The 27,188-nt window shown below is 42.2% G+C and overlaps 3 protein-coding genes across 5 annotated transcripts; 1 reads left to right on the forward strand and 2 right to left on the reverse strand.

The window, feature by feature from the left end:
* Positions 1-246: 246 nt before the first annotated feature.
* On the reverse strand, positions 247-6,501 carry tmem106a (transmembrane protein 106A). Its single transcript, XM_010866527.4, has 8 exons — positions 6,305-6,501; positions 5,143-5,356; positions 4,609-4,669; positions 4,236-4,389; positions 2,624-2,764; positions 2,442-2,485; positions 2,139-2,192; positions 247-1,727 (listed from the first exon to the last, which is right to left on the reverse strand). Exons 2-8 carry the CDS (start codon positions 5,327-5,329, stop codon positions 1,601-1,603), a joined length of 768 nt encoding a protein of 255 aa, XP_010864829.1. The 5' UTR covers positions 5,330-5,356; positions 6,305-6,501; the 3' UTR covers positions 247-1,600.
* A 727-nt stretch (positions 6,502-7,228) lies between these two features.
* nbr1a (NBR1 autophagy cargo receptor a) lies at positions 7,229-19,624 on the reverse strand. Of its 2 annotated transcripts, none has more exons than XM_010866538.5 (21): positions 19,400-19,624; positions 19,122-19,184; positions 18,478-18,496; positions 18,289-18,311; positions 17,887-18,075; positions 17,363-17,437; positions 17,021-17,268; positions 16,576-16,695; positions 16,034-16,309; positions 15,560-15,719; positions 13,455-13,691; positions 13,073-13,219; positions 12,907-12,982; positions 12,719-12,808; positions 11,816-12,019; positions 11,555-11,722; positions 10,868-11,390; positions 10,240-10,325; positions 9,223-9,301; positions 8,555-8,654; positions 7,229-8,407 (listed from the first exon to the last, which is right to left on the reverse strand). In XM_010866538.5, the coding sequence occupies exons 1-21, from the start codon at positions 19,499-19,501 to the stop codon at positions 8,228-8,230; spliced, it is 3,165 nt and encodes a 1,054-aa protein (XP_010864840.2). In that variant the 5' UTR covers positions 19,502-19,624; the 3' UTR covers positions 7,229-8,227. The 2 variants fall into 2 exon arrangements, with proteins under 2 accessions (XP_010864840.2, XP_010864850.2); XM_010866548.5 differs by having other exon boundaries at positions 11,855-12,019; positions 19,400-19,623.
* Positions 19,625-19,686: 62 nt separating this feature from the next.
* Positions 19,687-25,040, forward strand: psme3 (proteasome activator subunit 3). Of its 2 annotated transcripts, none has more exons than XM_020046787.2 (11): positions 19,687-19,836; positions 20,391-20,423; positions 20,967-21,029; positions 21,115-21,228; positions 21,306-21,354; positions 21,472-21,590; positions 22,158-22,226; positions 22,346-22,413; positions 23,938-23,992; positions 24,143-24,229; positions 24,327-25,040. In XM_020046787.2, the coding sequence occupies exons 1-11, from the start codon at positions 19,783-19,785 to the stop codon at positions 24,405-24,407; spliced, it is 792 nt and encodes a 263-aa protein (XP_019902346.1). In that variant the 5' UTR covers positions 19,687-19,782; the 3' UTR covers positions 24,408-25,040. The 2 variants fall into 2 exon arrangements, with proteins under 2 accessions (XP_019902346.1, XP_010864862.1); XM_010866560.4 differs by having other exon boundaries at positions 19,689-19,836; positions 21,115-21,219.
* The last annotated feature ends 2,148 nt before the right edge of the window (positions 25,041-27,188 follow it).

Genomic DNA, 27,188 nt, shown 5'->3' on the forward strand with positions numbered 1-27,188 from the left:
AGGAAAATGTATCCAGAGTTTTTGAATCCCTAATTCTTTGAATGTTAACAATGTATTCAGCCTCTATAGTGTTCAGTACTCCCTGGTCAGGGCAGTGATCCTGCCTAGTTCACTGTGTGGTCTGACACTCTTCCTCGACAGGGCGTTGTATTTTACATGGGCAGCCCTGCACTGGGAACGCAGCGTTTGGCCGTGTAATGTTTGTTCATATGGCAGGGACACATTGTTAGGTTTCTGTCAATAATCAATATTGTCACACCGGTTCTTTTAATCAGCAACATGGACATTACAGTACATGGACAAGATACATGACACAGAAGCAATTTCTGTCAGAGCCCCGGCTTGCTTGACAAGGAGGGCATTTCAAACAAAATCTAATCAAAACATGTATAAGAGTGATGACCTCTCTTCTGGATGGTATAAAAGGAAACAATGGGACGAGCCCCTGTAAGCCACCATCAGACATCAGCTATACCAGTCCTGACCCCTAAACCCAAAGTGCTGGATGTGCCATCGGTTGAAGTATTCCCCTCCCTTGGTAGAGGTCATAACTGTCCACACAACATACTGAATCTAACTTCTTCATAACACCAACCACTTTCTTTTATGAGTAGGTAAAAGTATGCACGGCGTGTGTTTGCACGCAAACAAAGAGCTACAGTGCAAAGATACACAAGAGATACACAGTGAGTTCACGTCATCACACACAGCCGAGGAATACAGACAACCTTAACCAATCCCCTATCTACTGTGTGCTCAGCGAATTCAATCTCAGAAATTGACATAACGGAGTGTGGCCTCTTTCTTGGAATAATGGTGAAATGGTGGAACTGTTCTTGTCGTTCTATCTCGGCTAACATTTTTCTGACAGAAGGTTGAAAGTAAAATTAGGCAATGTCCCAGGAACCTGATATAACCGGATGGATTTTGACTATATCAGATTCATGAAGATGACTGATGTGTTTCGGTCCACACAGTACTTCCAACAGGTGATGGCACAATCCCAACATTGGCTGGATTATCATGTAGCCGTCATCACATGCAGGGACCAAGAGAGAGACCCTTACATTGGATTGCAATAAACAGTAACCACTGCAGGACAGAAAGCAAACAATAAAACAAACTTCTCATGTCTTCATTAAAAACATTTTTAAAAGGTGGTTCCTATAAACCCATGGGAGCATATAGTCAACACCCTGTCAAGGAAATATGTCACACCTGAAAGATTCCTTTCGCTCAAATGATAGCCTTCATGTTATTTACCCTTTTACAAAGGAAGGTTACCAAAGGTTAATTGAATTAAGCACATGCATGTCGATAACTGCTGAGGACAACTTGAAAACACAAACAGCAGCTGGCTTTCTTTCACAGGTTCTACATCCCTACAATGATATTGAAAACAACCAACAAAACACTTCACTTCACATTTTCATCAAAATTCATAAATCATTCTAATACTGCTTTAGAATGAATACGCAACACATTAAATAATGTGGAGAGAACAGAAGACAATACGGAATACGAAACGTATACCTGTACATTTCCCTTTGTCGAGTCTATAATACATATTGTCACACATGGATCCCTTGATGCCAGGCTTTCATTGTAAAAAAGTCATTTTCCCAATAGGGTGGGGGATGGTGGTGTTGCCTCCACAATCAATGTACTCATAGGTGTCTGTAGATAGCTGCTCTGTGTGAGCTAGGTAGGATACATTCACTGTCATTCTGTGGATTACAAAAAAAGGGACATTAACGTTGTTATTTCTGAGATCTCTAAGTGCACAGTGTTTGGTTTAAAAATGTGCAGAGACAACTTTGTAGAAGTTCAAATGATAGTGAGTTATTGCTAACCATTGAGATGGTTATTAAATAGGATTGGTTACACTGTAATAGATCACGAAGAAGCAAAGGTATGGTTTCAATTATTCTTAGAAGTACAGGATCGTTTTGTCTGTTTGTTAGTGCCGGGGTCAATCCAATCGAGATATGTTGAAATCGGAAGTCAATGGGACATGGACAAGCACTGAGGCTGGGCCTGTTGTTCAGAGAGGCTGAAGTCCCTCAAGGTGTTTGTAGTAAGATAGATCTGTTTGTGTCTGGCCCTCAACATATCTTCAAATTGAGTGAGATACTCACTGCAAATGCAAGAACAGGGTGTGAATCCTGATGGAGGTCGATTTGCAGTAAATACTGAAACAGAAGGGTTTTTAAAACATTTATTATCATAAAAATGAATTACATAACGAAAGCATACAGCACCAGCCAAAAGTTTGGATGCACATTCAGGTGAATGGGTGGGTGTGTATATTTTACCAAAACAGAAAACATACTTTGAGCTTAATTCAAACGGGTTCTGGCTGAGAATACGTTAATGCTCCTTTTAGAACCAATAAACGTAATGACACTGAACATATAAATGAGAATAAACAACATGCTTACTTCAGGCCTGGATCGTCTATCTGTATGGGTATGACAACAGCATACTGGAGGAACATAAAGCAGAGCAGCAAATTCAATAAGACTGGTAGATATGGTCCAAGAGCTTCACAAGGGACCATAAAGGAAAAACAGAGTATTAGAACAACGTTATCGTGATTTATATGAAACAAGAGTAAACTCACCGCTTTCACCGAACGTGGTTTGACAGCAGTCATGTTAGATACCTTGATCCTGCCCACCACTGTTTCGGCGATCAGCACTTGCATATCAAAGTCAAAGACTCCAATGGTCGCAAAGTTCTCATTGGTGACATTAAGGACATTCTAGAAGAGGAAGGACAAAGTGATCATGATGACCTCAAACGACAGACAGCAATGACTGACCCTAGTTTGTCTCTGATGTTTATGTACAATTCATAAGTTTGGGGTTACTTAGAAATGTCCTTGTTTTTTAAAGAAAAGCACATTTTTTGTCCCTCTAAATAACATCAAATTGATCAGAAATACAGTGTACACTTGTTAATGTTGTAAATGACTATCGTAGCTGGAAACGGCTGGTTTTTAATGGAATGTCTACATAGGCGTACAGAGGCCCATTATCAGCAACCATCAGTCCTGTGTTCCTATAGTATGTTGTGTTTGTTAATCCAAGTTCATCATTTTAAAGGGCTAATTCATCATTAGAATTGGTTATAATTATGTTTCACAGCTGCAAACTGTGCTGATTAACGAAGCAATAAAACTGTCGAGTATCTGGAGCATTAGCAATTGTGGGTTTGATTACAGCCTCAAAATGGCCTGAACGTTATTGTGAATTTCGTCAGTCTATTCTTGTTCTGAGAAATGAAGGCTATTCCATGCAAAAAATTGCTAAGAAACTGAAAATCTTGCGGAGTAGTACACAACACTGTGTACTACTCCTTTCACAGAGCAGTGCAAACTGTCTCAAACCAGAATAGGAAGAGTAGAAGGAGTCCCCGGTGCACAATTGAGCAAGATGACAAATACATCAGAGGGTCTAGTTTGAGAAACAGACGCCTTACAGGTCCTGAACTAACAGCTTCATTAAACAGTACTGGCAAAACACCAGTCTCAATGTCGACAGTGAAGAGGTGACTCCAGGATGCTGGCCTTCTAGGCAGAGTTGCAAAGAAAAAGCCATATCTCATACTGGCCAATAAAAATAAAAGATCAAGATGGGTAACAAAATACAGACACTGGACTGAAGAAGCATGGTGGATGGTGGAATGCAACGTGATGGTCTGTGGGTGCTTTGGTGGTGGTAAAGTGGGAGTTTTGTACAGGGTAAAAGGGATCTTGAAGAGGGAGGCTGTCACTATATTTTGCAACGCTACGTCATACCTTGTGTACGGTCCAATTTCCTCCTACAACAGGACAATGACCCAAAGCACAGCTCCAAACTAAGCAAAAAATATTTAGGGAAGAAGCAGTCAGCTGATATTCTGCCCATCAAGCCGATCCAACTTGTGGGAGGTGTTACTGGAAGCATAGGGTGAAATCTCTTCAGATTACCTTAACAAACTGACAACTAGAATGCCAAAGGTCTGAAAGGCTATAATTGCTGCAAATGGAGGATTCTTTGACGAAAGCACTTTGACCCAGTTATTATTTCAATTAAAAATAATTATTTCAAAAATTGTCAATGACTATATTTCCTATGCATTTTGCTATATGTCCTATTCAAACTAATTTCACATATGTTTTCATGGAAAACAAGGAAATGCCTAAGTTATCCCAAACTTTGGAACGGTAGTCTGTATTATCTCGTTCTCACCGTGATTTGCATTTCAACACTTTTGGGGGTAAAGAAGACCATCACTGATTGGACAGCGACGGAGGACAGTGAGACACTCCGTGGAAAGAGGAAGAAGAGGATGAGAAAACAGATGAGCAGACTGAGCACCACTGAGATAGACACGTACAGTTTCCTGGATGAGGAAGAAGAGGATGAGAAAGCAGTTCAGCGGATGGAGCACCACTGAGATGAAGGTAATGCAGAGTGTTAACAACCACAAACATATGGCAATTTTTTATTTCAACACATCAATAACCATACTCAACACAGTGTCTTGAATTTGTAAATCACATTACACTGTCATGCACACACACACACAATGAGACACAAAAACAAGCATACACACACTTACGTGCGGCTGGGCCTTAGTCTTTTATCAGAACATGGAATGACTGCCACAAGCTGATCGTGTCCTATATAGAAAACAGTAAGCTGGGTTATTTCTGTTCGAAACACTGCTTTATCGGCATGTCACCATTATAGCACAGAACACATAGTTGCATTGTTCAATTTAGGTTCACAGAGAACTGAAAGTGACTAATTTCTTTTAAAACAAATGGGTGTTATTACTATGTTACGAAACACACAACCAAAGTCCCACCAAGTCTTGAATAAAGGCACTACCGAAGTCCCACCAAGTCTTGATTAAAGACACTACCAAAGTCCAACCAAGTCTTGATTAAAGACACTACCAAAATCCAACCAAGTCTTGATTAAAGACACTACCAAAATCCAACCAAGTCTTGATTAAAGACACTACCAAAATCCCAACAAGTCTTGATTAAAGACAGTACCAAAATCCCAACAAGTATTGAATAACAACCTGTGAATGGTTACAATGTCAACATGAAAGTAAAATTCAGACACAGCTAGTGAGTTTCACTACCTCTTGGAATACGTCCTATTCCACGACAAGTTGGGCAGGTATCTCCTGTAATGTCTAAGCTGTCCCCATATATGGCTCCATATGTTTGGGAGTGGGACAGAAGTCTTCTTCTCTCCGTGTGTTTTTCCTGAGGCATGATGGTCTCGGTGTCCTCCTTGGAATCACTGGGGTGTCCTATGGTGACCATGGTCTGGAACCTATCTGCTTCGAGAAACTAACACAACCCCCACACAACTCTTTCATGGTGGAATTTTCCTCTTGATGATCAGCTATGTATTTCATCACTTTTCTCACAGGAATACATATATCACTGTAGTTTGGTTTTACTCCCTATTCCCTTTCATGTCTGTTGGCCTCCTGTGAAATCTGAACGTTGTGTAGGTCTTAAAGCAGAGTACACCATAAACAAACAATTTTACTGCATTAAAGGAGAATTTGACTTTATTAACTTGGATTGTTTTAACCATGATACAATTATCTTTAAACTATTACAAAAACGTATGCCACTGCTTAAGACATACTAATAAGGGGATGTAAGATGTTTAAGCAAAAAATATATATTTGGTTTGATATTACATAAAGGTACATATATGTCCTGATTACTATAAGTGATTATTCATTATTAGGGATAAGTCAGCTGAAGCTTGTAATGATTGTTAAAATAAAATGGAACCACTAATAACATTTTCTGTTCGCCCATATTCTTTTGTTAGGGTGAAAACCGTCCAACATCAAGTTAAATAAAAGTGAAATTCTCCTTTAGAGACTTAGAGCAAACAAGTAACGAGGCCAACGTCCTCAAAATGACTTTAAAGACCGAAGTCCATATTATAATTTTTGAGAACAAACCAGGAATTACACTAATAAACACATTGTAACATTTTGTATATCTTCATCTTGTCTACCATTCAACCATAAATTCCTTTACTTGCTTTCATGTTTTGCTACCATTATTTTGAAGAAAGTACATTGTAAATTGTAACATTTTAAAATTCAAATTTACGTTGCTGTATTGTGCTAATCGAATTATACATAACAATAATAATGCTGAAGTAATGGCTGTAATTCGATTTCAATGTGAAGCTAAGAAAATATATATATATATCTGAAAGCTGCAGTTTGGAATTTGTAGATGAAACGCTGTTTTTATATACGCACTCACCTCGTAGGCAACTTCACATCCCGTAAGTTTTTTAAGCGCCTAATATAATTTTATACGATGGTAAATACTCGCAGTAAAACATGTTTTATAGCAGTCGTCGATACGGATTTTACACTTCAACATCGTTTTGTTTGTTGAGTGAAGAAATCACTTCCTACTTTTTAGCGTCTGACAAAAGAATGTCGACTGTGATGAAGTTAGTTCTAGATTGGACATTGGCCAGAAAAGATCGTGTATTGAAATTGTAAAGGTTTATTAAACCGTGAAATTTCGAAAGAAATAAAATGTTCTCATTCTCCAGATTATTAGCTGCATTTTCGTGACAATTTCAAGGTGCCAAACAACAGCTCTGAGACAGCTTCCTGCTTAGTTATTATGTGGATTATGGGTGTCTTGGAATTTTCAGCTTGGTTACAGCGTGTGTTTAGAAGGACTGTGCAACATTGTCAAAATTTTAACCTCAATGAGACTAATATTGGTAGATTTGAACACTTCGTCATATGTATTGAGATATGAACACCCGAATGTCGGGAGCTTCACCGCAGCAGCGTGTCGTGCAGCTGCGGCTACGTGATAAAATCATGATTTAACGATAGTGAACGCGCTTTGCATTTACTGAAGACTTTTGATGAACGTAATAGCAGTCCCTAGCCCTACACCTTTCTGATAGGCATTAGCGTAACATAAGTAACAAACGGCTGAACAACTTAGCTAGAATGTGTCGCTGTACATTTAAGTTCAATGCAAAATGTAATGATTTATACCAGTCCTCATAGCCTGTCTGTCTATTACGGTGGCCCCCCGGTTGTCCCATTTTGACTTAGAACCCGTGGTTGAAATAAAGTGCCCCTAGTTTAAGTTCAATTCGTAATCTTACAGAAACAAAAGACACGGAGAGAACGGAACATATAAGACACAGAAGAGAATTGTGCAATTCGTTTATTGGCTGATTGACAATTGAAGGATACTAGCTTACACTCTAAATGAAAGGAGACCCTTCACCAAGTATAGTAAATATATTCAGACCTTCTAAAGCACAATCATTTGAACTGTATCACAAGCACGCACACACTCGCACAATGTGTCCAGTTACATACTTCCTCTGTCAGTTCTTAAAGGAAATGTACACATTAATGAAGCTGTCAAACATGACACAGCCCTATGCAATGACTAAAAACTGTACTCACATGACCATTCATGTAAGTCTCAATAACAAAGCATGAATCTGTTACTACTGATTACCATTTGGTAAAAACAAACTATGAAAAACCTGGTTCCATGAACAAACTTAGGAATGTCTCATCAAGGTTAAATACGAATAGACTTAGTAGTGTTGTAAGACATAAAGAAGATGATTATTATGTGTGAAGCAAAGTCAACATTTATAGCTGTGAGTCTTATAGTACCACAATGACTAACATATACTTAAACCTGACATGCAGATGTCACCTCAAAAGAAATACCTCGTTTACTCTGCAATACCTGTTCCTCATACAATCCACAGGTCAAACGTCGCTGCTCACCTTACGTCTAAGTTAACAGTACTTTTGATGCACACAAGATTGCATTGACTTGGCCGACATACTACCAGATCTAAGATAAATCAAAAGGACATCTCAGTACTTCAATCCCACCTAACCAAATCACCTGTTTAAGCAACCCTGTAAGTCTTTCGAATCGACAGGAGTTGTCCCAACGTCATCCCAACCAATTCTGATCACATTCAATACTAGCATCCTCCGTTCTGTTTTGAATCGAGAGCCTACCCTCCGTCAAACAGGTAGGGGCCCATCGGCTGACACGCCGCCCTGAGACAACAGTGCCATAATGCCCCCCCCCCCCACCACCACCCCCACCGTCCTGTCACTGTGCGTCACAAGGGGTCGTGTGTAGGGGCCTGGCCGACTGGCTGAGCGGCCCCCGTCAGTTGCCCGTAGCGACACCCCATTCGTTGTCAGCCATGGCGATGAGCTCGTTCACGGTGTGCAGCAGGTTGCGCTTGTTCTTCCTCAGCAGTCGCTGGTTAAGCCGCCGGTCCCGGAAGCCCATCTCCAGCAGCACGGCCATCATGGAGGCATCCTGTCTGGCTGGGTCCACGCCACTCTGCGAGGGGGGTGGAGGAAGGTAACAAATCGCTGTAATGTTTCTCCTGGGCATTTCTTCTGTTGGCGTTGTTTGACGATTGAGGTCAAGGGGCCTCCCGTGGCAGTGTGTGAGAATGTGACTGGTGCTGTTGCGTGGGGGACCTACGTGTGTGGAGCAGCTCTGTCCGGTGAAGAGAGCCTTGTAGGCGGACGCAGCCACTGACAGAGCCCCCTTGACCAGGCCCTCTGTGATGCCGCCTCTGTCCCTACAGAACGGGAAGGATGCAGTCAGCCTCTACACTCTGAGATGTATTAGAGGAACAATCTGCTCCATTAATGTCAGTGGTTTGGGCTGGCAATGTTTCACAACACCACATAATGAGTTGCGACACGACAACAAGTTATATCACACTGTTACATAATCGATGATAATTCACTAATTTACAGTTTCGATTATTTTAAATCACATGTCAATAAAACTATAGATGACTGGTAAAGATTTAACATTGAAATAGTGTTTTTATTAGCAAAAATAAGGACAAATGTTTAATATCAAAACATTTTGCAGGGGCAGTGGTTTGGTGCTAGCTAATGCTTGCAAAAGATCCAAAATGCCACAAAACAGACAACCAAGAGTTGTACGGTATATAACACTGTTATTTAACCAATTACGAAACTTGTCAAATCATGTAACGTATCCTAGTGTTTTCTTCATTCAAATTCACATTGTGTTGCAAAAAAATAAAACAGTGCGTGCTTATCTTACAAAAATGCAATAGATTTGTAGATCATTTTGAAGACTCGACTAGCTTTAACATTCTGGGGGCATTTCACCTTGGGTGCAGGGAGCTGCTTGATCTGGAGTACGTCTCCAAGGCACTGGCTGGATCTGAAGGTCTGGTCGGAGTAGACACTTCATCATACATGGGGAGAAGAGGGAACATGAATGGGATGGAAAAAGCTGAACACAGAAACATTTGACATTTCACTCAAACAAAAGCTTTGGAGTGACAAATAACGACACACCTGTGGACCGTGAAATGGATATGGACTCGTTTCCCGGAGCCTTTGTGGCGTTAAGATCATTGTTGGAAACATCTTACAGATTCAGATTTTGAATCAGATTATGGCATGATTACTGCCAGCCCCCTGGTTGTACATGACAAACTAAACACTATGGATTATATATGGATTATATAGCGACCTGTGTTGATCCCTCTTTCGAGTAATTTCACCTCATTAGAAATGGGAACCGACACCGACATGTGGCTTCAAAACTACCTAAGTGGCAGAACACATGGTATTGTAACAGACATGGTTAAGTCAGGATTTCTTTAAGTACATAAAGTGGTACCACGGGTTTGATCATTTCCACCAGCGTTATATTAGAGGCAAATCAAACATGCCTGTAATATCTTTGTATTATACCCAATGACAAGTTTAATGAACAAGAAATTTGAGGTCAGAACCATATTCATTTACAGAAATACAACCCTTCTGTTTTTTGGCAGTAGAAAAGCTGTGAAGGCCATGTTTGCATGTTTTACATTACGGGATCTAATTTATATGCACGCGGCAGCCTCAACACATTGCCAAGACATTATCAGTGAAGAATGTGTCATTTTTCTTCGCACTGGATTTTGGTATTTATAGGTTTTTTAATTTTTATACTGATGTTTTTTTTTTTAACAGGCCATATCTGCAAAAATGGTTTTGGTTTCAGTATGAGGTCCCTGTTAAAATAAAGGTTAAAGGTTAAACTTGACTAGCAAGCTTCACGTAGTGAAGAGAATGTATTTTGCAGACACTTCCCACACTTAAAGGGCTGGTGTTTGTTTACTTAACCCTCACCATTTAAATGGACCGCTGGTTGGCATGGTTCTTTTGGTACAGATAGACATGGACTGGTTTGCGCTGCAACATCGACTGCCTCAGACCTGAAAAGCAACGAACAAAGAATTTTATACCAATAGGGCAGAGTGGACCTAAGTACAGTTTGATTTCTAGAAACCAACAGAAGATAATAGTCAATAATTGTTCCACTGCCACCACTTCTGTTGGTTGTCCTTTGTAAACTTTGCTTATGGCCCTTTGTAAACTTTATCATCTTGTGGTCTTCTTTCCAATAAACCCTATTGAGCATCTGTGGGCCATCCTCAAATGGAAGGTGGAGGAGCGCAAGGTCTCCAACATCCACCAGGTCCAGTGACGTCGTCATGGAGGAGTGGAAGAGGACACCATAACAAATTTACGTAGAATGCCCTCACCACAAAGCTGTGTGGTTGTTTCACTTAGCCCTCTTAATAAGTATAAACTTACTGGATAAAGGGTGTCTGCTAAATGACCAAAATGTAAAATTGTACAACGAACACCTTGCACACTTCCTAATAAAAAGACGTACAAGAGCAGAACGTTTTTCTCCAGGCTGTTATTCCACTGTCCACTTCTGTCCGTCTACCGCACCAGAGGGCCCTCTCACCTGTGTGCGTACGGGCTCGGCGTGGTCGGGCGACAGACGGTCGGCACGGCGTCCAGCGTCTGGGAGGCACACGGCATCTGGTTGACACCGGGGTGGAGTGGGGCCTCGGTGACGCTGGCGGCGGCCTCGACCCCCTCGTGACCCCCGCCCTCGGGGGCGGCTCTGGACAGCTCCTCAGGCCCCACGGCCGCAGTGGCCACTGGCTCCGAGAGGGCAGGGCTGTACATGGACCAGCCCAGCGGCCGACTGGTGTCGAAGCAGTCTGGCAGGACGACAACGTAGTCCTCGCAGGAGGATGATGACGACGACGACGACGCGCTGGACAGCTGGCTGCTCACCTCATCCCAGTCCCCCGGCACCTCTTCTCGCCGGTCTTCGCCCCCTTCTTCAATCACGTCGGAGTCGTTTTCAACGCCTTGGTCCTGTTCTCTCTTCTCCTTGACGCCGTCGCTGCCGTGTGGTTCCTCCTTTATGGCCTGCAGCGCCACGCACACATTTTCCACCTCTGGGTCCAGAAGCACCTCTGAGGACAGGGGATGAGAATAATTATCCAAGCAAACCAACCCTGAGGCAGATTTTTCAGGCGAAGTACCCTGACAACGCTACATAGCTGTACGTACGAATGTCAGTGTGTAAAAGGGGACAGCATGTGCATTTTGAGTCCTGAGAGCGAGCGCAGAGGTTTACCTGTGACAGTCTGCTCCTCGGACAGTGTGATCTGGGGTAACCCTGGGGGAGAACTGTGACTTCTCGTTAACCCCGTCATCAGCACACCTGGTTCGGCCACTCTCTCTGCTGTGTCCTGTCCTCTCCTCTCAGAGCCAAAGACAGGGCCCGGGGCCCCTGCTGGGAGAGCTTGGAGAACAAAACCCCCGGTCAACTCTGTTCACCCATTCATATAACAGGCTAGATACCACAGAATGACCGGGCTGTTTGACAGTCTCGTACCATGCTGGCGCGGGTGTGTAAATGTGTCCTGTTCCTCACCGTGGCTCCTGCAGGATGCGCTCTGACGTCTCAGTGGCTTGTGGTCGGGAGCCTCCTCCAAAGCCAGGGAGCGGATGACCGTCTCACACACAAACTGGGTCCCACTGATGTCCCCCTCATCGCCCTCGTCGTGGCCAGGGGGATCAGAGTTCTCCCGCCTCATACCTGAGCACGGCACGACATGACACAGACACAATTCATATATATATATATATAGTATCTCACAATAGTGAGTACACCCCTCAATATTTGAGTATATTTTTTCATGTGACAACACTGAAGAAATTACACTTTGCTACAATGTAAAGTAGTGAGTGTACAGCTTGTATAACAGTGTAAATTTGGTTGTCTTGGAGGTGTGATTGGGGTCCTTATCATGTTGGAATACTGCCCTGAGGCCCAGTCTCCGAAGGGAGGGGATCATGCTCTGCTTCAGTATGTCACAGTACATGTTGGCATTCATGGTTCCCTCAATGAACTGTAGCTCTCCATTGCCGGCAGCACTCATGCAGCCTCAGACCATGACACTCCCACCACCATGCAGTTTCAGGGTCTTGGCAATCTTTTTTAGCCTAGGCCATGTTGTGCCCAATTTGGACATTTTCACTTAGGGGTGTTCTCACTTTTTTTGCCAGTGGTTTAGACATTAATGGCTGTGTTTTGAGTTATTTTGAGGGGATAGCAAATGTACACTGTTATACAAGCTGTACACTCACTACTTTACATTGAAGCAAAGTGTCATTTCTTCAGTGTTGTCACATGAAAAAACCTTTTTACAAAAATGTGAGGGGTGTACTCACTTTTGTGAGATACTGTAAATATATGTAAGTTCTGCATCATCATGCATCATCACATCTGTCTTACCAAGCAGGTTGACCCTGTTCCCCTCAGTGCAGTCTGGATTCTCCATTAAAGGGCCCTCATGGGGCAGAGGGGACATGCAGGGGGTCAGATCTGAACAAAAAACAAAATTCAAGTCTGATGAGTATTACATATGGACACTGAATATTATAAGAGAAATGCGTTGATGGTAGTATTGGATTACATCGTACCAACTGGAGTGTTGTGTGGAACCTTCTCCAACTCTTGTACAATGTTAATATCCAGCAACTCAAATGACAACAGGTCCTAAACACACACACACACACACACAACTGAATTAAGTTCTGCAGCGTTTAACAATGTTATAACGAAAACGAAGCGCAGGCCTTTTCTCACCTGCGCAGTTAGCAGGTCCACAGACGGGAAGAAGTAATCTCTGTGATAGAGGTCTACAGAGGTGGTCAGACCGCTGTCCCTAGAACTGGTGGTGTCACTGGACGTCCCCTCCACCTTCTCCACCCCCACAGGCCGGGGCAGTTCCTTCTGAAGAACAGGGCGGCAGAACAGCATGACGTGAGCTTGGAACCACACATTGCCACTCACAGTGGAGAAAATGGGCTGGATGTAGAGGTTTTATTCCAGGCCTTTCACCTAACACTTTGTAGACCCAGCCCTACGTGGCCTGAATAAATTCTAACTTTGAATCAGAGGGCAAATGTGCTGTGTAAACCGGGCCTTGGCTAAACCAACATGAACAGGACACAAGCGGTTGACTTGCCGGGCGTTGGCTCTGAGGACAGTCGGTCGGTCGGCTGTGGGCCACCACGATGCTGCACCACACGCGGGGGCCAAACTGCCCTCCGCGGTGCGCCAGGCGCCAGTGCGAGGTGTACGTGCCTTCCGTCACCGGGGCAACAAAGGCCACACTGACCACGCCCACCTGGCCTGGCTGCAGTGCGGGAACGGACACCTCACGCTTCTCTTCCGATGCCAAGTTACCCCACATGAACTTCAGCTGGAGGAGGCGCACACGCACACGCACACACAGACACGCACACACACACACACAGATACACACACAAGTTTGTATGGCTGTCCTCATGGGTACCCGAAAATAGAAATTGCATGCTCCCTTGCCCTAATCTTAACTCTAAACCTAATCCTTACCCTAACCCTAACCTTACCCTAACCTCAATAAAGTAACATTTATGCCTACACTTTACCTAGATGTAATGCCTAACCTTAACTCTAAACTTAACCAACAAAACCACAATTCTAACTCTAAAATGAATTTTTAAGTTTGACCCTAAATCTAAACCCTGAGCCGGAAATTTACTTTTGCACTAATGGGGATCGGCAAGGTTCTGGTTTTACATTTGGTCCCCATGAGTATAGTTAGACCCAAAACACACATTGACACAAAAACAAGGACCCACACAAACACTTCAACAGAACTAAACACTGTATTAACACTGAGAACTCTACAAATAGCGGTAACCCAGGCCTAGTTATTTAATCCAACGCTTTAATTACATGTGGTCTTGTTACAATTAGATGGGGTTACTTCAAGTATATGGGTAATTGATGGAGATTTCTAGTATTTATGTGGATTTTGGACTGAGGTCGTTCTTGTAATTTGGTTACAGACTGAGCTAGTTCTAGTATGTAAGTTATGTACTATGCCCCCTTGCTGTCTTGCCAGGTGGGCTCTCGTCGCCACTGGGATGCCCTCCCTCCAATGCCATTCGGGGGCGGAGTCACTGGCTTGTTGTTGACTCTGTTACGCACTTGTACAATTGGGCTGTACTCTGCTGGTAATACTCGGCCCTCATTCAGGGTGGTTGCGGTTGGTGGGTGTCCCTTTGATTGATGCTTGGTAATGTGGGTGGATTGATTTCCTGCCTGTTGTGCCCAGTCCGGGGCCTCCCCCAGATAGAGCCACAGTGTCACCGGACCCCCCTGTCTCAGCCCCAAGGTCTTACGCTGCTATACTATTGTGTTGGGGGAGTACGGTCAGTTCTCCTTCTCCACTATAAATCCTTGTAGATCTAAGAAATGCATTTTCTAAATGTTCCTGTCTCCTGCCGTTTTAACCTTAGGAGGACATGAGGTCCTGGCCCACACTTAAGGAGTACCTGGCTTGAAAGACCCGTTGCTGTCCCTGTCCAAAGTCCTCCTGGTTGTGTTGCAGATCAAGACAATACCTGACGATTTCAGCTGCCACTGTGCTGACCCCTCCCCCGTGTTGTCCCTGTCCTTGTCCATCTGGTCGTGCTTCCAACCTGGACTAAGTTTAAATAGACTCTGGACTCAGCCCTCATGCATTTATTAATTATTACAATTTGTACTCTTAATATGTTCACCCAGCACAGCTAGAAGAGGAAAGGTCACCCCTCTGAGCCTGGGTCCCCTCTAGGTTTCTTCCTAAATTAGGCCTTCTTAGGGAGTTTTTCCTAGCCACTGAAATTCAACACTACTGTTGTTTGCTCCTTGGGGTTTAAGGCCGGGTGTTTTGTAAAAGCACTTTGTGACAACTGCTGATGTAAAAAGGGCTTTATTTATAAATTTTATTGATTGATACTAAGCTAGTTCTAGTATTTAGGTTATGGACAAAGCTAGTTCTAGTATTAAGGTTATGTTTTAAGCTAGTTCTAGTATTTAGGTTATGGACAAAGCTAGTTCTAGTATTTGGGTTAGAAACTGAGCTAGTTCTAGTATTTGGGTTATGGACTGAGCTAGTTCTAGTATTTGGGTTGTGGACTGAGCTTGTTATAATTTTTGGGTTAGGGATAGAGATAGCTATAATACTTGGGTTATAGCCTGAGATAGTTCAAGTATTTGGGTTATGGACTGAGACTGAAATTGGGTCCTCCTGGGGGGTACCTTGGTCTCTGAAGTCCAGCTGATGGTGCCCGAGTTCCTCATCTTCCAGTACTTGATGAACTTGGTGTCAGGCTCTAGACGGGTCCCATCGGGCAGATTTTCATCCAGAAACAAGGCAGCCATAGTGGGCACCAAGGTGGTGTGGGAGACCTCGGGACCCCTAGTGTTTCAAGTGTACAGAGCATTGTTGAAAACAGCCCTGGCTTCAGACCCATCCCTCTTTTTTTTTTTCTAAGAATCATCAAAAAAAGCAGGATCCTTTTTGCAGCTCAAAGCAATTTTTTTTGTTTTAAAATCTATGAAGCGGCAGCAGCAGTTTCACACGTGAGGTAGTTCCATCATCCACCAGCCAGCGATAAACTCTATTACAACTATCACAAAGGTGGCCTATTTCTTGAGAAAAGGTTAGATTTTTGCTCCATGCTGGGCCTAGAGACACCCAGCACTCTGACGCCCTCCCAGGGTGGCGCTTACTCTGGACTGGAGGCCTGGGGGTCTGGGGAAGGGGCTGCTTCTGGGGCCTGGGTAGCAGTAGGAGCAGGGGCCAGGGCTGAGGCCAGGGCTGGGGCCATGTTGGCAGCTATGTTGGATCTGGCATTGGTAGTTGCAGGGGCGACCCATTGCAGGCCCCTCTTCTCCAGCCTCAGCTTCTTCTTGATCTCCTTCACCTCAGCCTTGAGCTGCCTCCTCTCGGCTTTGAGGCGCTGACGCTCTGCTTTGCGCACTGTCCTGTCTCCTCGCCTCGTAAATCTGGGGAAATAACAAATACAGAGGGAGGTGTGAAAGCTGAGCGTCTGATGATACAACAAAACAAGATAGCCGGCTTAACACACTGACAGCACCTGGGGTGGCAGAATTTGAGTAACATTTTCCAGAAATCCTGATTGTAAGACACTGAATTTCATGTTCATTATTTCCTGATTCTGGAAGATTATCAAGCAAAATCTCTGAAAAAGTATTTTTGCAACCCTAATAACGTCACGGTCGAAGCAGGCTTCTCCATCCAGCAGACTAACCTTGATTCTCCTGACGTCCCATGCTCAGGGATTGACAGGGGCGTCTTGGTTCTCACCAGGTTGTGGCTTGGGTCATGGCTGTGTCGACACAGTTCACACAAGATGCAGGATGGACACACACTGAAGACAGAATGGACAACAAAACATTAGTTACCTACATCAGCAATGGAAAATGCCATTCAATGAGAAACAAATAAAATAATATTTTAGCTTTTAGGTAATTTAATAATGATATGTGCACCACAAACCTATAAGACAAACCAGAGGTAGGAGTGTACTAACCTTTTCCAAATTTAATTTGTTTTTTATTTAAATTTTTTATTTAAATTTTATTTCAATTGTATACATGGTTTTTGAAGGGAAAAAAGGGTTATGTCCAAATATGTATAATAATAATAAAAAATAAACTTTCCATGGGGTGTACTATGTCATATGATGTGTCTACCTGCATTGATAAGCTCCATCAGACGCTGGTCTCTTGCACTTGCTGCAGTCTGGAGTGTAGCCCAGTGAGGTGTAGGCTGGGGGCCCAGTGGAAAAAGGGCTGATCTTCGGCCCCTTCACATTGACTCCACCCACTGCTCCAAGGGCCTCCAGGGGCCTGTCCAGGTCGGGAACCTTGTGGGTGCAGCACTGGCCAGAGAAGTCGTTACACATCCTCTCCACAACCTCCTTAACCACCTCATCCTTAAACTGACAAAAGGGGGGATTCAATAAATAAAACAATAATATTTGGGTAAATTGTCTTTCTGAACCATGAAAGAACAGAATTTCTATGCAGACTTACCTTTTCCATATAGGATCTAAACCAAGCTGGGGGAGGCTTGTCATCCGGCTTAGTCAGCTTGCTGTCTTTAACCACCTACATCATGAAATTACTTATAAATTCAAATTAAATTATAGTAATATCACATTTAGTTCACACTAACTAATTTGATGTGTCAAATCTTAGATATAGTTTTATACATTAGCAATACGGCACAAGGGGTTGTGTGGTATATGGCCAATATACCACAGCTAAGAGCCATTCTTATGCATGATGCATAGTGGAGTGCTTGGATACAGCACTTAGCTGTGGCATATTGGCAAAATATCACAAACCCTAGAGATGCTGCCTTATTGCTCATATAAACTGGTAAGCATAGCAACTGGAGCAGCAAAAGTAATGTGATACACATGGCAGACAGACTCATATACCACGGCTATCAGCCAATCAGCATTCAAACTACCCGACTTATAACAATGTATAAATCAAGCTACATTCAGACATCATTGCATAAACAACTTAAGCTTTGTGTGTGGTGGTCTTACAGCATCTCTCTCGGGTGTGACCTGAGTGCCCTTGTCCACAGTCTTGACCCTGGAAGGGTAGGGGGGGGCCGGCCGGCGGTCCCCCTTGAGCTCTTTCACCTCTTGGGTCTTGATTGGCCCAGCTCCAGTCAGACCTTGCTTCGCCTTGTAAACGTTCATGTGCAACTGGTTGCCCTGCTTCTCTGCACTCTGAAGGACATGCATACCAGTGCTTCAGTCAATTCAGTTTCATTCAGGAAGTGAACTGTAATTCCAATTTCTTGATAGACTGCCATTTATCCGCAACACTAGCACATGTAGCACATGCAAATTAAAGGCAAATAGTATTCAACACACTGGAAGAACAAGGAAATATATGTTCACACATTTGAAATACATGAATAAACTTGTATGTTTCAATACCTTTACCGCCTCCTCATACTCCTCTGAAAAATATTTAGAAAGAAATAGACAAAAGAGAGATGGTTTGCATTGATATGATTCTCCTGATTCTGAACTGGAAGGTTTGAATAAATAACTACCACATTAAAGACAGGGAATAATAATGGAATATAAAAAGTCCTAGAAGAATTGTTCACTTCATTTACCTACCTTGACTGTTAATGGAAACCTGAAACAGGAGAGAGAGCGTTACCAGTTGCCCTCGGAATTTAAATGTTTATATCCACTAAAGTATCCCTTGTCCCAGCAAAGTTTCTGAACTCTGCGATGTAGTGGGAATTTCCAACTATTATGGATCAAGTCAATAAAAAAAAGTTGGATTTGTTACAAGTTGCAACAGGGAAGAGAAAAATATCTAACTTGTGTTCTCTAAATAGGCCCTTATATTCTAATCTCACAAAACCAATGAACTGTAAACATTTACCAGGAACCTGAGGTCACAACATCAGCTATTACAGAATCACAAAATACAATAACAACCAGTGTCCTTGGTTCTTGCACCCCCTAGCTGATGTCAATCCTGGTCAACAGATATTAGAACAATTAATAATTTTCAGTATCAAGTATAGTTCTAAACATTATTTATGTAGATTTTCCCTGTTTACACAATACCTAGCATGTTGTGGAGTTGAGAAACCCAGCTACCCACATGCTAAGCTATTTCATGACTCTAAGGGCTACCCAATTCTCATACTGAAGTTTTATTAAAATAAATCCAACATTTGAATGATCTATCAGAGTGAGCATTTGATGAAATCATAAACAACAGAACAAAATATTATTATTTAACTTACCTCCTCATTGTCCTCATCAAAGTACTTAACTTGAAAATGACTTATGCCAAATGATGCTTTTATCTGCAATTCAAGGAACATGGCATGAAGATTAGAGTTAAGCATGACCCCACATATAATAATAATAATAATAATGGGTGGTATGGAAGAACATTTGCAGACTTCATGTCCTTAGAGTGGGCCAGTGTTTGTGGTAACTATAGGCCATGGCTTGGCCTGCAAGGCAAACTCAAGCCTCGAAGAACGCAGGCAAGCTAAACTGCGCCAGCGCTACTCACCCAGGCTTCCACAGACTCCCATTCCGATTTGTCCAAATCCGGAGCTACAAATCTCTTTACATTCCCTCTGAAATTCACCTTAATAGTAACGGGGAGCCCCATGGCTGCTTTTTGGGTTTAAAGAAATACAGCAGTTAAAGATAATAGTGGATAAAACGAGTTGCCGCACTCGCCAATCCTCTTGTTTACATCGTCAGCTGCGTTGAGGAAAAATACAATGACGCGTCCAGTGCATATTTACTGCGCATGCGCATTGTCTTATCTTATTGTCGCACGTGGAATGCGTCATTTTTAAGCACACAAGTGTGGCTGACAGGAGTGGGAAAGCCGCACGTTTAGCCTCAAATTGAATGCAGTGAGGACAATCGTACTTTCTCCATTATATGTTGAAGAAGATGAATTCACTCCTCAAAGTGGACAATGAACTTAAAACTAAGGTAAACACAATTTACAAACTTCAGTATGTCATACTATAACATTACGGGGAAAAGTAGTATGACAATGCTTGCTACTACTAGCTAACGTTGTTAGCTATTTTGCAACTAGTATGAATTAGAATAAGGCCAAATGCCGGCTACTCATGGTACCGCGTCCGTTATAATTGACAAGGGTAATTCTAACAACGGATGTACAATGCTCAATAAAAAGGTTGGGGTAGCGAACTTTTTGTGCCGCATGTTTCATTCAGAGAGGGTGCCTATTGCTAGTTAACGGAGTCGAGGTAGTGGTAGTTGAATCCAGCACCATTTTAGGCCTAGCCTAGCCAGTTAGCTAAAGTAACATTTTGAGAGTACATGATTGCCATAATCTTGCAGGTCGTAATTTCCCATGTCTAATTTTAATCATTGTTGTATTCAATTTAGTTATAGGATATCAACATTATTTCTAAGTGTTGATACAATACGAGGGAAAGCGTTGAGATCCTAAACTTTTTTTTCTAACAGGCATGCGGATCATTGGATAATTGCTTTTTGTTTTTTGTACCATACAGGTCGATGCTTTCAGGGAACGAATTACGGGGGAGGTGAGTTTCCTTTCACATTTGTTCATTCAGTGGGACCAACATAAGCAATTGTAAAAAGTCTAGTGTAGCCTAGGCGACAGTGATTGTACCCATAAAACACCCTGATATACACAACCAAGCAGAGTTAACAAGCAAAACATAAACTGAAACAAAATGTTGGGTTCGCAGTTAAATAGTACAACTGCCAACTGGATAAATAATGACAAAATACAGTGCAGGCTGTGGCAGTGAATGTAAATCTCTATATAATATTCCTCTCTGGTGGAGGACCTCTTCTGCATGGAACAGGTGTCTGTCAACATAAAGGTGCAGTGAGTCCGATTGGTAACTAGTCTTTTGCATGACTCCATGTATTTGCCATTGGGGTCACTCTACTTTATGATGAACCAAAGCTATTTCTGTATGCAAATATGCCTTGCATGCCATAGTTTTGGAAACAAATCGCAGTTTAGGGTGGAAGTGCCATGTATGCTTTTGTAGAATTTTCCAGTCTTATTTGCTTGATGTAATTGTGTTTTTCCATCTAAACATCTTGTTTCACAGGCAGAGGAACTAGTTGCGAGTTTTTTCCCAAAGAAGTTATTGGAACTTGACCATTTCCTCAAGGTGAGCTTATTGCCATCAAACTAAAATGATGTCAAATATACTCAGACCTCCATTTATAGTGTCTGTTGTTGGCCGTGACATGCAGGATCCCATCTTAAACATCTGTGAACTGAAAGAGATACACTCAGAAATCAACTTGACAGTGCCGGACCCCATTCTACTCTCAGACATCCATGACGGGCTTGAAGCGGTGAGACATGTAATGCAATACCTTGTTATTGAACAAATGCCCATTGTGATTGCATGTACAATGTGAACAACGTATCTCCTTCACAGCAAAATGCTAAAAAAAGGAAATTGGAAGATGGCTCTGGGGCAGACAAGGGTGAGTAACACTGGATGTTTTTCCATCAGTGTGTTCTGTTTTCACAAGTCTACAGTGGTAAGACCTTGGGTTTCTCTTGTTTTTGTTGTTGTTGTTGTTGTTTCCTCCCTCCTACAGTTGCTGGCACCAAGGTCTTTGTCATGCCCGGGGGGATGATGAAGAGCAACACCAAGCTGGTGGACCTGATCGAGAAGGTGAAGCCAGAGATCAGGACACTCATAGAGAAATGTAACACGGTACGTGACGCCTTCATGGTCTCTGGCTTTCATGTGTCCTGCCGCCTCTGGCTTTCATGTGTCCTGCCGCCTCTGGCTTTCATGTGTCCTGCCGCCTCTGGCTTTCATGTGTCCTGCCGCCTCTGGCTTTCATGTGTCCTGCCGCCTCTGGCTTTCATGTGTCCTGCCGCCTCTGGCTTTCATGTGTCCTGCCGCCTCTGGCTTTCATGTGTCCTGCCGCCTCTGGCTTTCATGTGTCCTGCCGCCTCTGGCTTTCATGTGTCCTGCCGCCTCTGGCTTTCATGTGTCCTGCCGCCTCTGGCTTTCATGTGTCCTGCCGCCTCTGGCTTTCATGTGTCCTGCCGCCTCTGGCTTTCATGTGTCCTGCCGCCTCTGGCTTTCATGTGTCCTGCCGCCTCTGGCTTTCATGTGTCCTGCCGCCTCTGGCTTTCATGTGTCCTGCCGCCTCTGGCTTTCATGTGTCCTGCCGCCTCTGGCTTTCATGTGTCCTGCCGCCTCTGGCTTTATTTCATGTGTTCATCTCATCAATACTATTGGTAGTTACTAATAAACTGTCTTGTTGTTCAGGTTAAAATGTGGGTTCAGTTGCTTATCCCAAGAATAGAAGACGGCAATAACTTCGGTGTTTCAATTCAGGTGCCACATTTACTCTGTATGTATTGAAATTGTCCAGCGGTTTTGCTGTCTGTAACCAAGGTGTTATCTTAGTGGGGCTTCATTGAACCCCTGCTCAACCGCTGTTTGGTTCTGTGCAGGAGGAGACTGTAGCTGAACTCAGAACAGTGGAAGGGGAGGCAGCATCATACCTTGACCAGATATCCAGGTACTAATCTCGACCTAGTCTTTACATAAGTGATTCAATACTGAACTAAGTCACACACACCTTCACTTTCTCCACATTATATTTGATAGACTTCATAAAATATCAGTCTATAGAAAATACCCCATAATGACAAAGTGGAAACATTTAGACATTCCTGGCAATTTATTGAAAATAGAAATATATCATGCAGGTGAGTATTCCGAACCCTTATTTAGTGTTTGTAGAAGCACCTTTGGCCGTGATCACAGCTTGGTCTTCTTGGGTGTGTCCACCTGGATTGGATCCTCACAAGCTCTGTCAGATTGGATGTGGAGGATCCATGAACTAGTCGTCAGGTCTCCCCATGGATGTTTAATGTGGTTGTGTTGTATTAGCTGTTTGTTTTCTACGGAAGAGGATTAGTGCCAAGCAATAATAAATATGGTATCCTGGGAAACCACGAAACCTCAATGAATCGCGCGTAGGTGAAGCCACGAATAACTTTGCATTTGTCCACTGGTTGTCAATTCATGTTGGACAAAAGCAAGTACATCGCGCAAATTGGACAGATTTTTTTCTTCTAAAAAGACCTAGCCGCTTGCAAATTCTCTTTTAAAGTTTGTATGCTAATTATAATTCTGTCATAATTGGCTAAAGTTGATAGTATTTCTTTGTTACTGAAAGAATGTCTATAATATAGCTTGACTAATTGATCCAACTCTGCCATGTCCTCCATCAGTAGGCTATGCAATGCACACTGATCGAATGCGTTATTCTCTACATTTAATTTCAACCTTTATTCTCGATATTTAATGAGTTTATTCTCAAGATTGTATTTAGACTTTTTTCTGGAAAAATAACGAGTTTAATCTCGCATTATAATGACTTCAATGTCGAGATGGTTTTATTTTTTTATTATTGCTTGGGACTAATCCTCTTCCGTAGTTTTCTGATTATTGTCATCCTGAAAAGTTTATTTTTTACCTTAACCTGATCTAAAGTGCACAGGACCTCAGACTTCAACAACCTCTAAAAAAATTCTCTGTTCATTCTTTGCTCCATCCTGACCTGGCTCCCTGTCACTGCCTCTGAGAATCATCCCCATAGCACCATACCATTTATCAGTTATAAGTCTATAACACAACACAATGTGAAGAACCTGATCTGGTCTGAATACTCTCTGAAGGCACTGTATATCAAAGGCTTTTCGGCCTGGCTAGAATTTTGTAACCTTAATCCCAGTTGTCCTTTTACTTGCATGTCCTACAAATTACCAGCAGAGGGTGACAATTTTGAATCCAGTGTTCACTCTACTGGCAATGTTTACAAACTGAAAGTAGTAGCGATCCTACTGTGGAAGGTCAATTATTACTGTAGACACAGTGTAGATTTGCCTTTAGAGTATAGATGACACTTTATGAAAATCAAGCAAATGGTAGTATTGTTTTTGTTTTGGTCCTCGTTTTGTATGGATTTATAAAGCTGAGCCTGAGCACTCTTACTGCAGTTGGCTATATTAATATCTATTCTCCTATCTGCCCATAGATACTACATCACAAGAGCGAAGTTGGTTTCCAAAATAGCAAAATACCCACATGTGGTAAGTTCAATTGCTAACTTCATCCAATTTGCTTCTTCCAGACAAACACATTGGTGCAACTTGTGTGCATTTACTGAGGGCAGTGCCATGCTATTATATCATTCTACGTCCACCTACATTACTATTTACCTTTTCTAATTTTCTAACCAGGAGGACTACCGCCGTACAGTGACGGAGATAGATGAGAAAGAATACATCAGTCTCAAAATCATAGTTTCAGAGCTAAGAAATCAATACGTGAGTCTAATGTCTTACATATGTGGGACTACTTTTCTCATTTTTAACCACACATTTACACATGGCCTTTTTAACCCCGAGCTGTGCTCTGCTGCAGGTTACATTACACGATATGATCTTGAAGAACATTGACAAGATCAAGAAGCCTAGAAGCAGTAATGCTGAGGCCTTGTACTGAGTGACTGAGCCACGCTTTCTGTTCCCTCCCCTGCCATGCTTGTCCCAGCCTGGCTCTGGGTCACCTGAAGGAGAAGAGCTAGATCTTTGCAATCAGATCAGTACAATCCAGAAACCATAGTTTGGGTAGAGACAAACGCACGCATTTTTGTTTTGTTTGATATGTAAAATATTGTCAATGTTTTAAAATCCTCTGAAGAATACATTATCAGATCTCTCAATGAAACCAGGAAAAGAAGAGTGCTATGTATTTTTTAAAATATAATAAAAAAAATCCATGCATTTCCAGATGTCTTTTGTGAAACCTATTTGGACATAGCTCTGTTCTGGATTTTCCCAATATGGCTTTTACCCTTGTTATTTTTTTAATGTCTACTGCTTTACTGAATGTGTTCTTTAGCATTCCCATGTAGGTCATTGAAGTGCTTTTTATCAGCTGTGTTTTCAAATACCCTGGTAAAGACGATGATAATGGTTGACAGACTATGCTGGATGTTATGGGCTGCAAGCAGAGCAATTATTTTACCACGTTCACTGTCCGGGAATATGGAGTCATGACATTTTAAGGACCTGTGTTAAACTAACTACAACAATCCTGCCAACAAAAGTAAATAAAATGTTTTTTTTAAGAATATATTTGGAATGTTTTTTTACTGTACACACTTAGTTTCATCATCCTTAATGTCCTTTTTCGTTAAACATTGGGTAATATAGACTTTACTGCAGCATAAACTGTCAAAGTACCTATAGAGTGGTGTCGGTTTTGAGACAAATCAGTCACACATTTCCCAAGTGGTCAAGTTCTGGGTTGATACTGTTTGTTATAAGCATCTTAATAAGCCATTGTAACTCAACCCATTCATCTCTAAACAGCTGGCACTCACTGAGATGAACCTCCTTATATTTCCCATGATGCCACTTGATTGAGCACCGGTATCTCCTTTTTGAAATAGTATATTGGCTCAGTACCGATTGACTGAACATAAGAGAACTTCAGTCGTATAATTTACATGGGGTCATTCACGAAAAGCCTGGATGAGGCAACTAGGCGTGCTAAGTCCAATTTTGGATGACAAATTCAGTTTGTGAAGTTGAGAGTGTGAAGTTAAAGTAATAGTAGTAAATCTACCATTACCTACAAGTAGTTAACTTGACTTTGATCTTTTCCATGATTGTTTGATCCCTTCTTATGATCTGGTTGGGCATTACTCCAAAAAGTTACAAGGGATCAGCCAATTAACTTGAAAAAATTTCTCCCAACCATACTGCCATTTTTCATGTGATCAAACAAGAGATTCCCATGTGTTTTTATGTGCATAACATGTGCACATGTGAAATTCATGTGTGTTTTTCTGTAAGGGCCAGCTGTCCACCATAGTTTAGGTTCAAGCCTTGACTGTTCTGCTGGTTAAAGCGTTGCTGAGTCCTTGTGGCGATTCATATTGGACAAGCAACATTCTCAGGCAGGTGGACAGTTGTAAAAGCTATCTGGAATTTGTTTGTCTAGTGAGCGGCTCACACCCTCTGTTCTGACGGATGTCTTTGTTGGACACCTAGGAGTGAGATGTTATCTTCAACTTTCCAAAGCCTCTTGGTAGTTGCTGTCATAGAAAAGGGTCACAGGGACAATACCAGAATTGGGGGTGGGTGTGTTGATCTGTTTTAGATAATGTGCTGTGATATTTGGTTTTACAAATTACAGAACAGACTTTGAGAAGCCTTTGTTTTTAATCAACCTCGTTATTTTATCAAAATGTCATATGAATGGACATTTCTAAATGAAAAGCTCTGTTTGGTTTTTTTTTATGAAATTGAACATGAAATTCTTCTTACAACTACAAAACTGTATGAAAATGTTGGATATTGTTGTTTCACAGTCTTTATGTGAACATATGTATTTGTATTTCCCTGTATGTTTCATGTGTATATTAAAGTGTCATCTGTTTCATGCGTTATGAAATGATAATTTTCACCAACATTATCTAACTTAATAAAAAAAAATCATAGTTTTATATTCAGTGTATAATTTTTGCTTCCTTAATTAACATTTAGCAAATGCTTCTAGAGTAAGTAAAAATTATTAAAAGTAGGCTCCAATCACTTTGGTCGTAGGCTACGCATGTAATTGAATAAGTAATAACCTACTAAGCTGTTCAGTAGCATAGCACCCTCCATCCCACTTCTGTGTCGCCTCTGAATCCAAACAGCTTGGTCCCTAGATAGGAGGCCAGATGTTGGAAAGGAGCACTTTCCTCTGGCCCACAGATCAACTCCCACAGCAGTGAAAGGGACATTACTCTGAGTTGGCTGTTGTCTTTCGGATGGGATGTTAAACGAAACAGTCAAACAATAAAACAAGCAATTGTTCTTTATGACAAACGATAATGTCAATAGGTTATAAATAAACGTACTTATCTTATTTGTTTTTTTCGTTTAACACGTCCTACACGGTATGTTTTGACGCGTTTGTGTTGCCGAACAGACACTGTACAGTACGTCAGGACATGTTCTTACGTAGGCGCAATGTGGAAACTGGTGCAACTTCTGGGTATTAAGCATCCATGAATAATTACCATGGACACCAGCTGACACACCTCCTGTTACCCTCTGTCCACGCGCAGGTAGAATGCGAGTCAGCCCTACAGGAAAACTGGCACCCGTCATCATTCTCCCTCTCTCTCATTCACAAGCCCACACTCGCACCAAGATACGAGAGTGGAAGATGTGGTTTTTCACCGGTATACTGAAACATACGACGCTTTAAATATTATAACTAAATTCA

Source organism: Esox lucius, chromosome 5 (genome assembly GCF_011004845.1).
Source record: "Esox lucius isolate fEsoLuc1 chromosome 5, fEsoLuc1.pri, whole genome shotgun sequence".
NCBI classification, from domain to species: Eukaryota; Metazoa; Chordata; class Actinopteri; order Esociformes; family Esocidae; genus Esox; species Esox lucius.

Bases quoted from the DNA above. Each gene is read 5' to 3' on its own strand.
- tmem106a (XM_010866527.4), bottom strand. From the start codon at position 5,329: ATGGTCACCATAGGACACCCCAGTGATTCCAAGGAGGACACCGAGACC. The intron at 4,670-5,142 runs GTAGTGAAACTC...TTTTCTATATAG, and splicing joins AATAGGACGTATTCCAAGAG to GACACGATCAGCTTGTGGCA. The intron at 2,193-2,441 runs GTAAGCATGTTG...CTTCTGTTTCAG, and splicing joins ATAGACGATCCAGGCCTGAA to TATTTACTGCAAATCGACCT.
- nbr1a (XM_010866538.5), bottom strand. From the start codon at position 19,501: ATGGGGCTCCCCGTTACTATTAAGGTGAATTTCAGAGGGAATGTAAAG. The intron at 13,220-13,454 runs GCAAGTCAACCG...CCTGTTCTTCAG, and splicing joins GTCCTCAGAGCCAACGCCCG to AAGGAACTGCCCCGGCCTGT. The intron at 10,326-10,867 runs GTGAGAGGGCCC...GTTGCTTTTCAG, and splicing joins CCGAGCCCGTACGCACACAG to GTCTGAGGCAGTCGATGTTG.
- psme3 (XM_020046787.2), top strand. From the start codon at position 19,783: ATGTTGAAGAAGATGAATTCACTCCTCAAAGTGGACAATGAACTTAAA. The intron at 21,355-21,471 runs GTGAGTAACACT...TCCCTCCTACAG, and splicing joins TGGCTCTGGGGCAGACAAGG to TTGCTGGCACCAAGGTCTTT. The intron at 23,993-24,142 runs GTAAGTTCAATT...TTTTCTAACCAG, and splicing joins TAGCAAAATACCCACATGTG to GAGGACTACCGCCGTACAGT.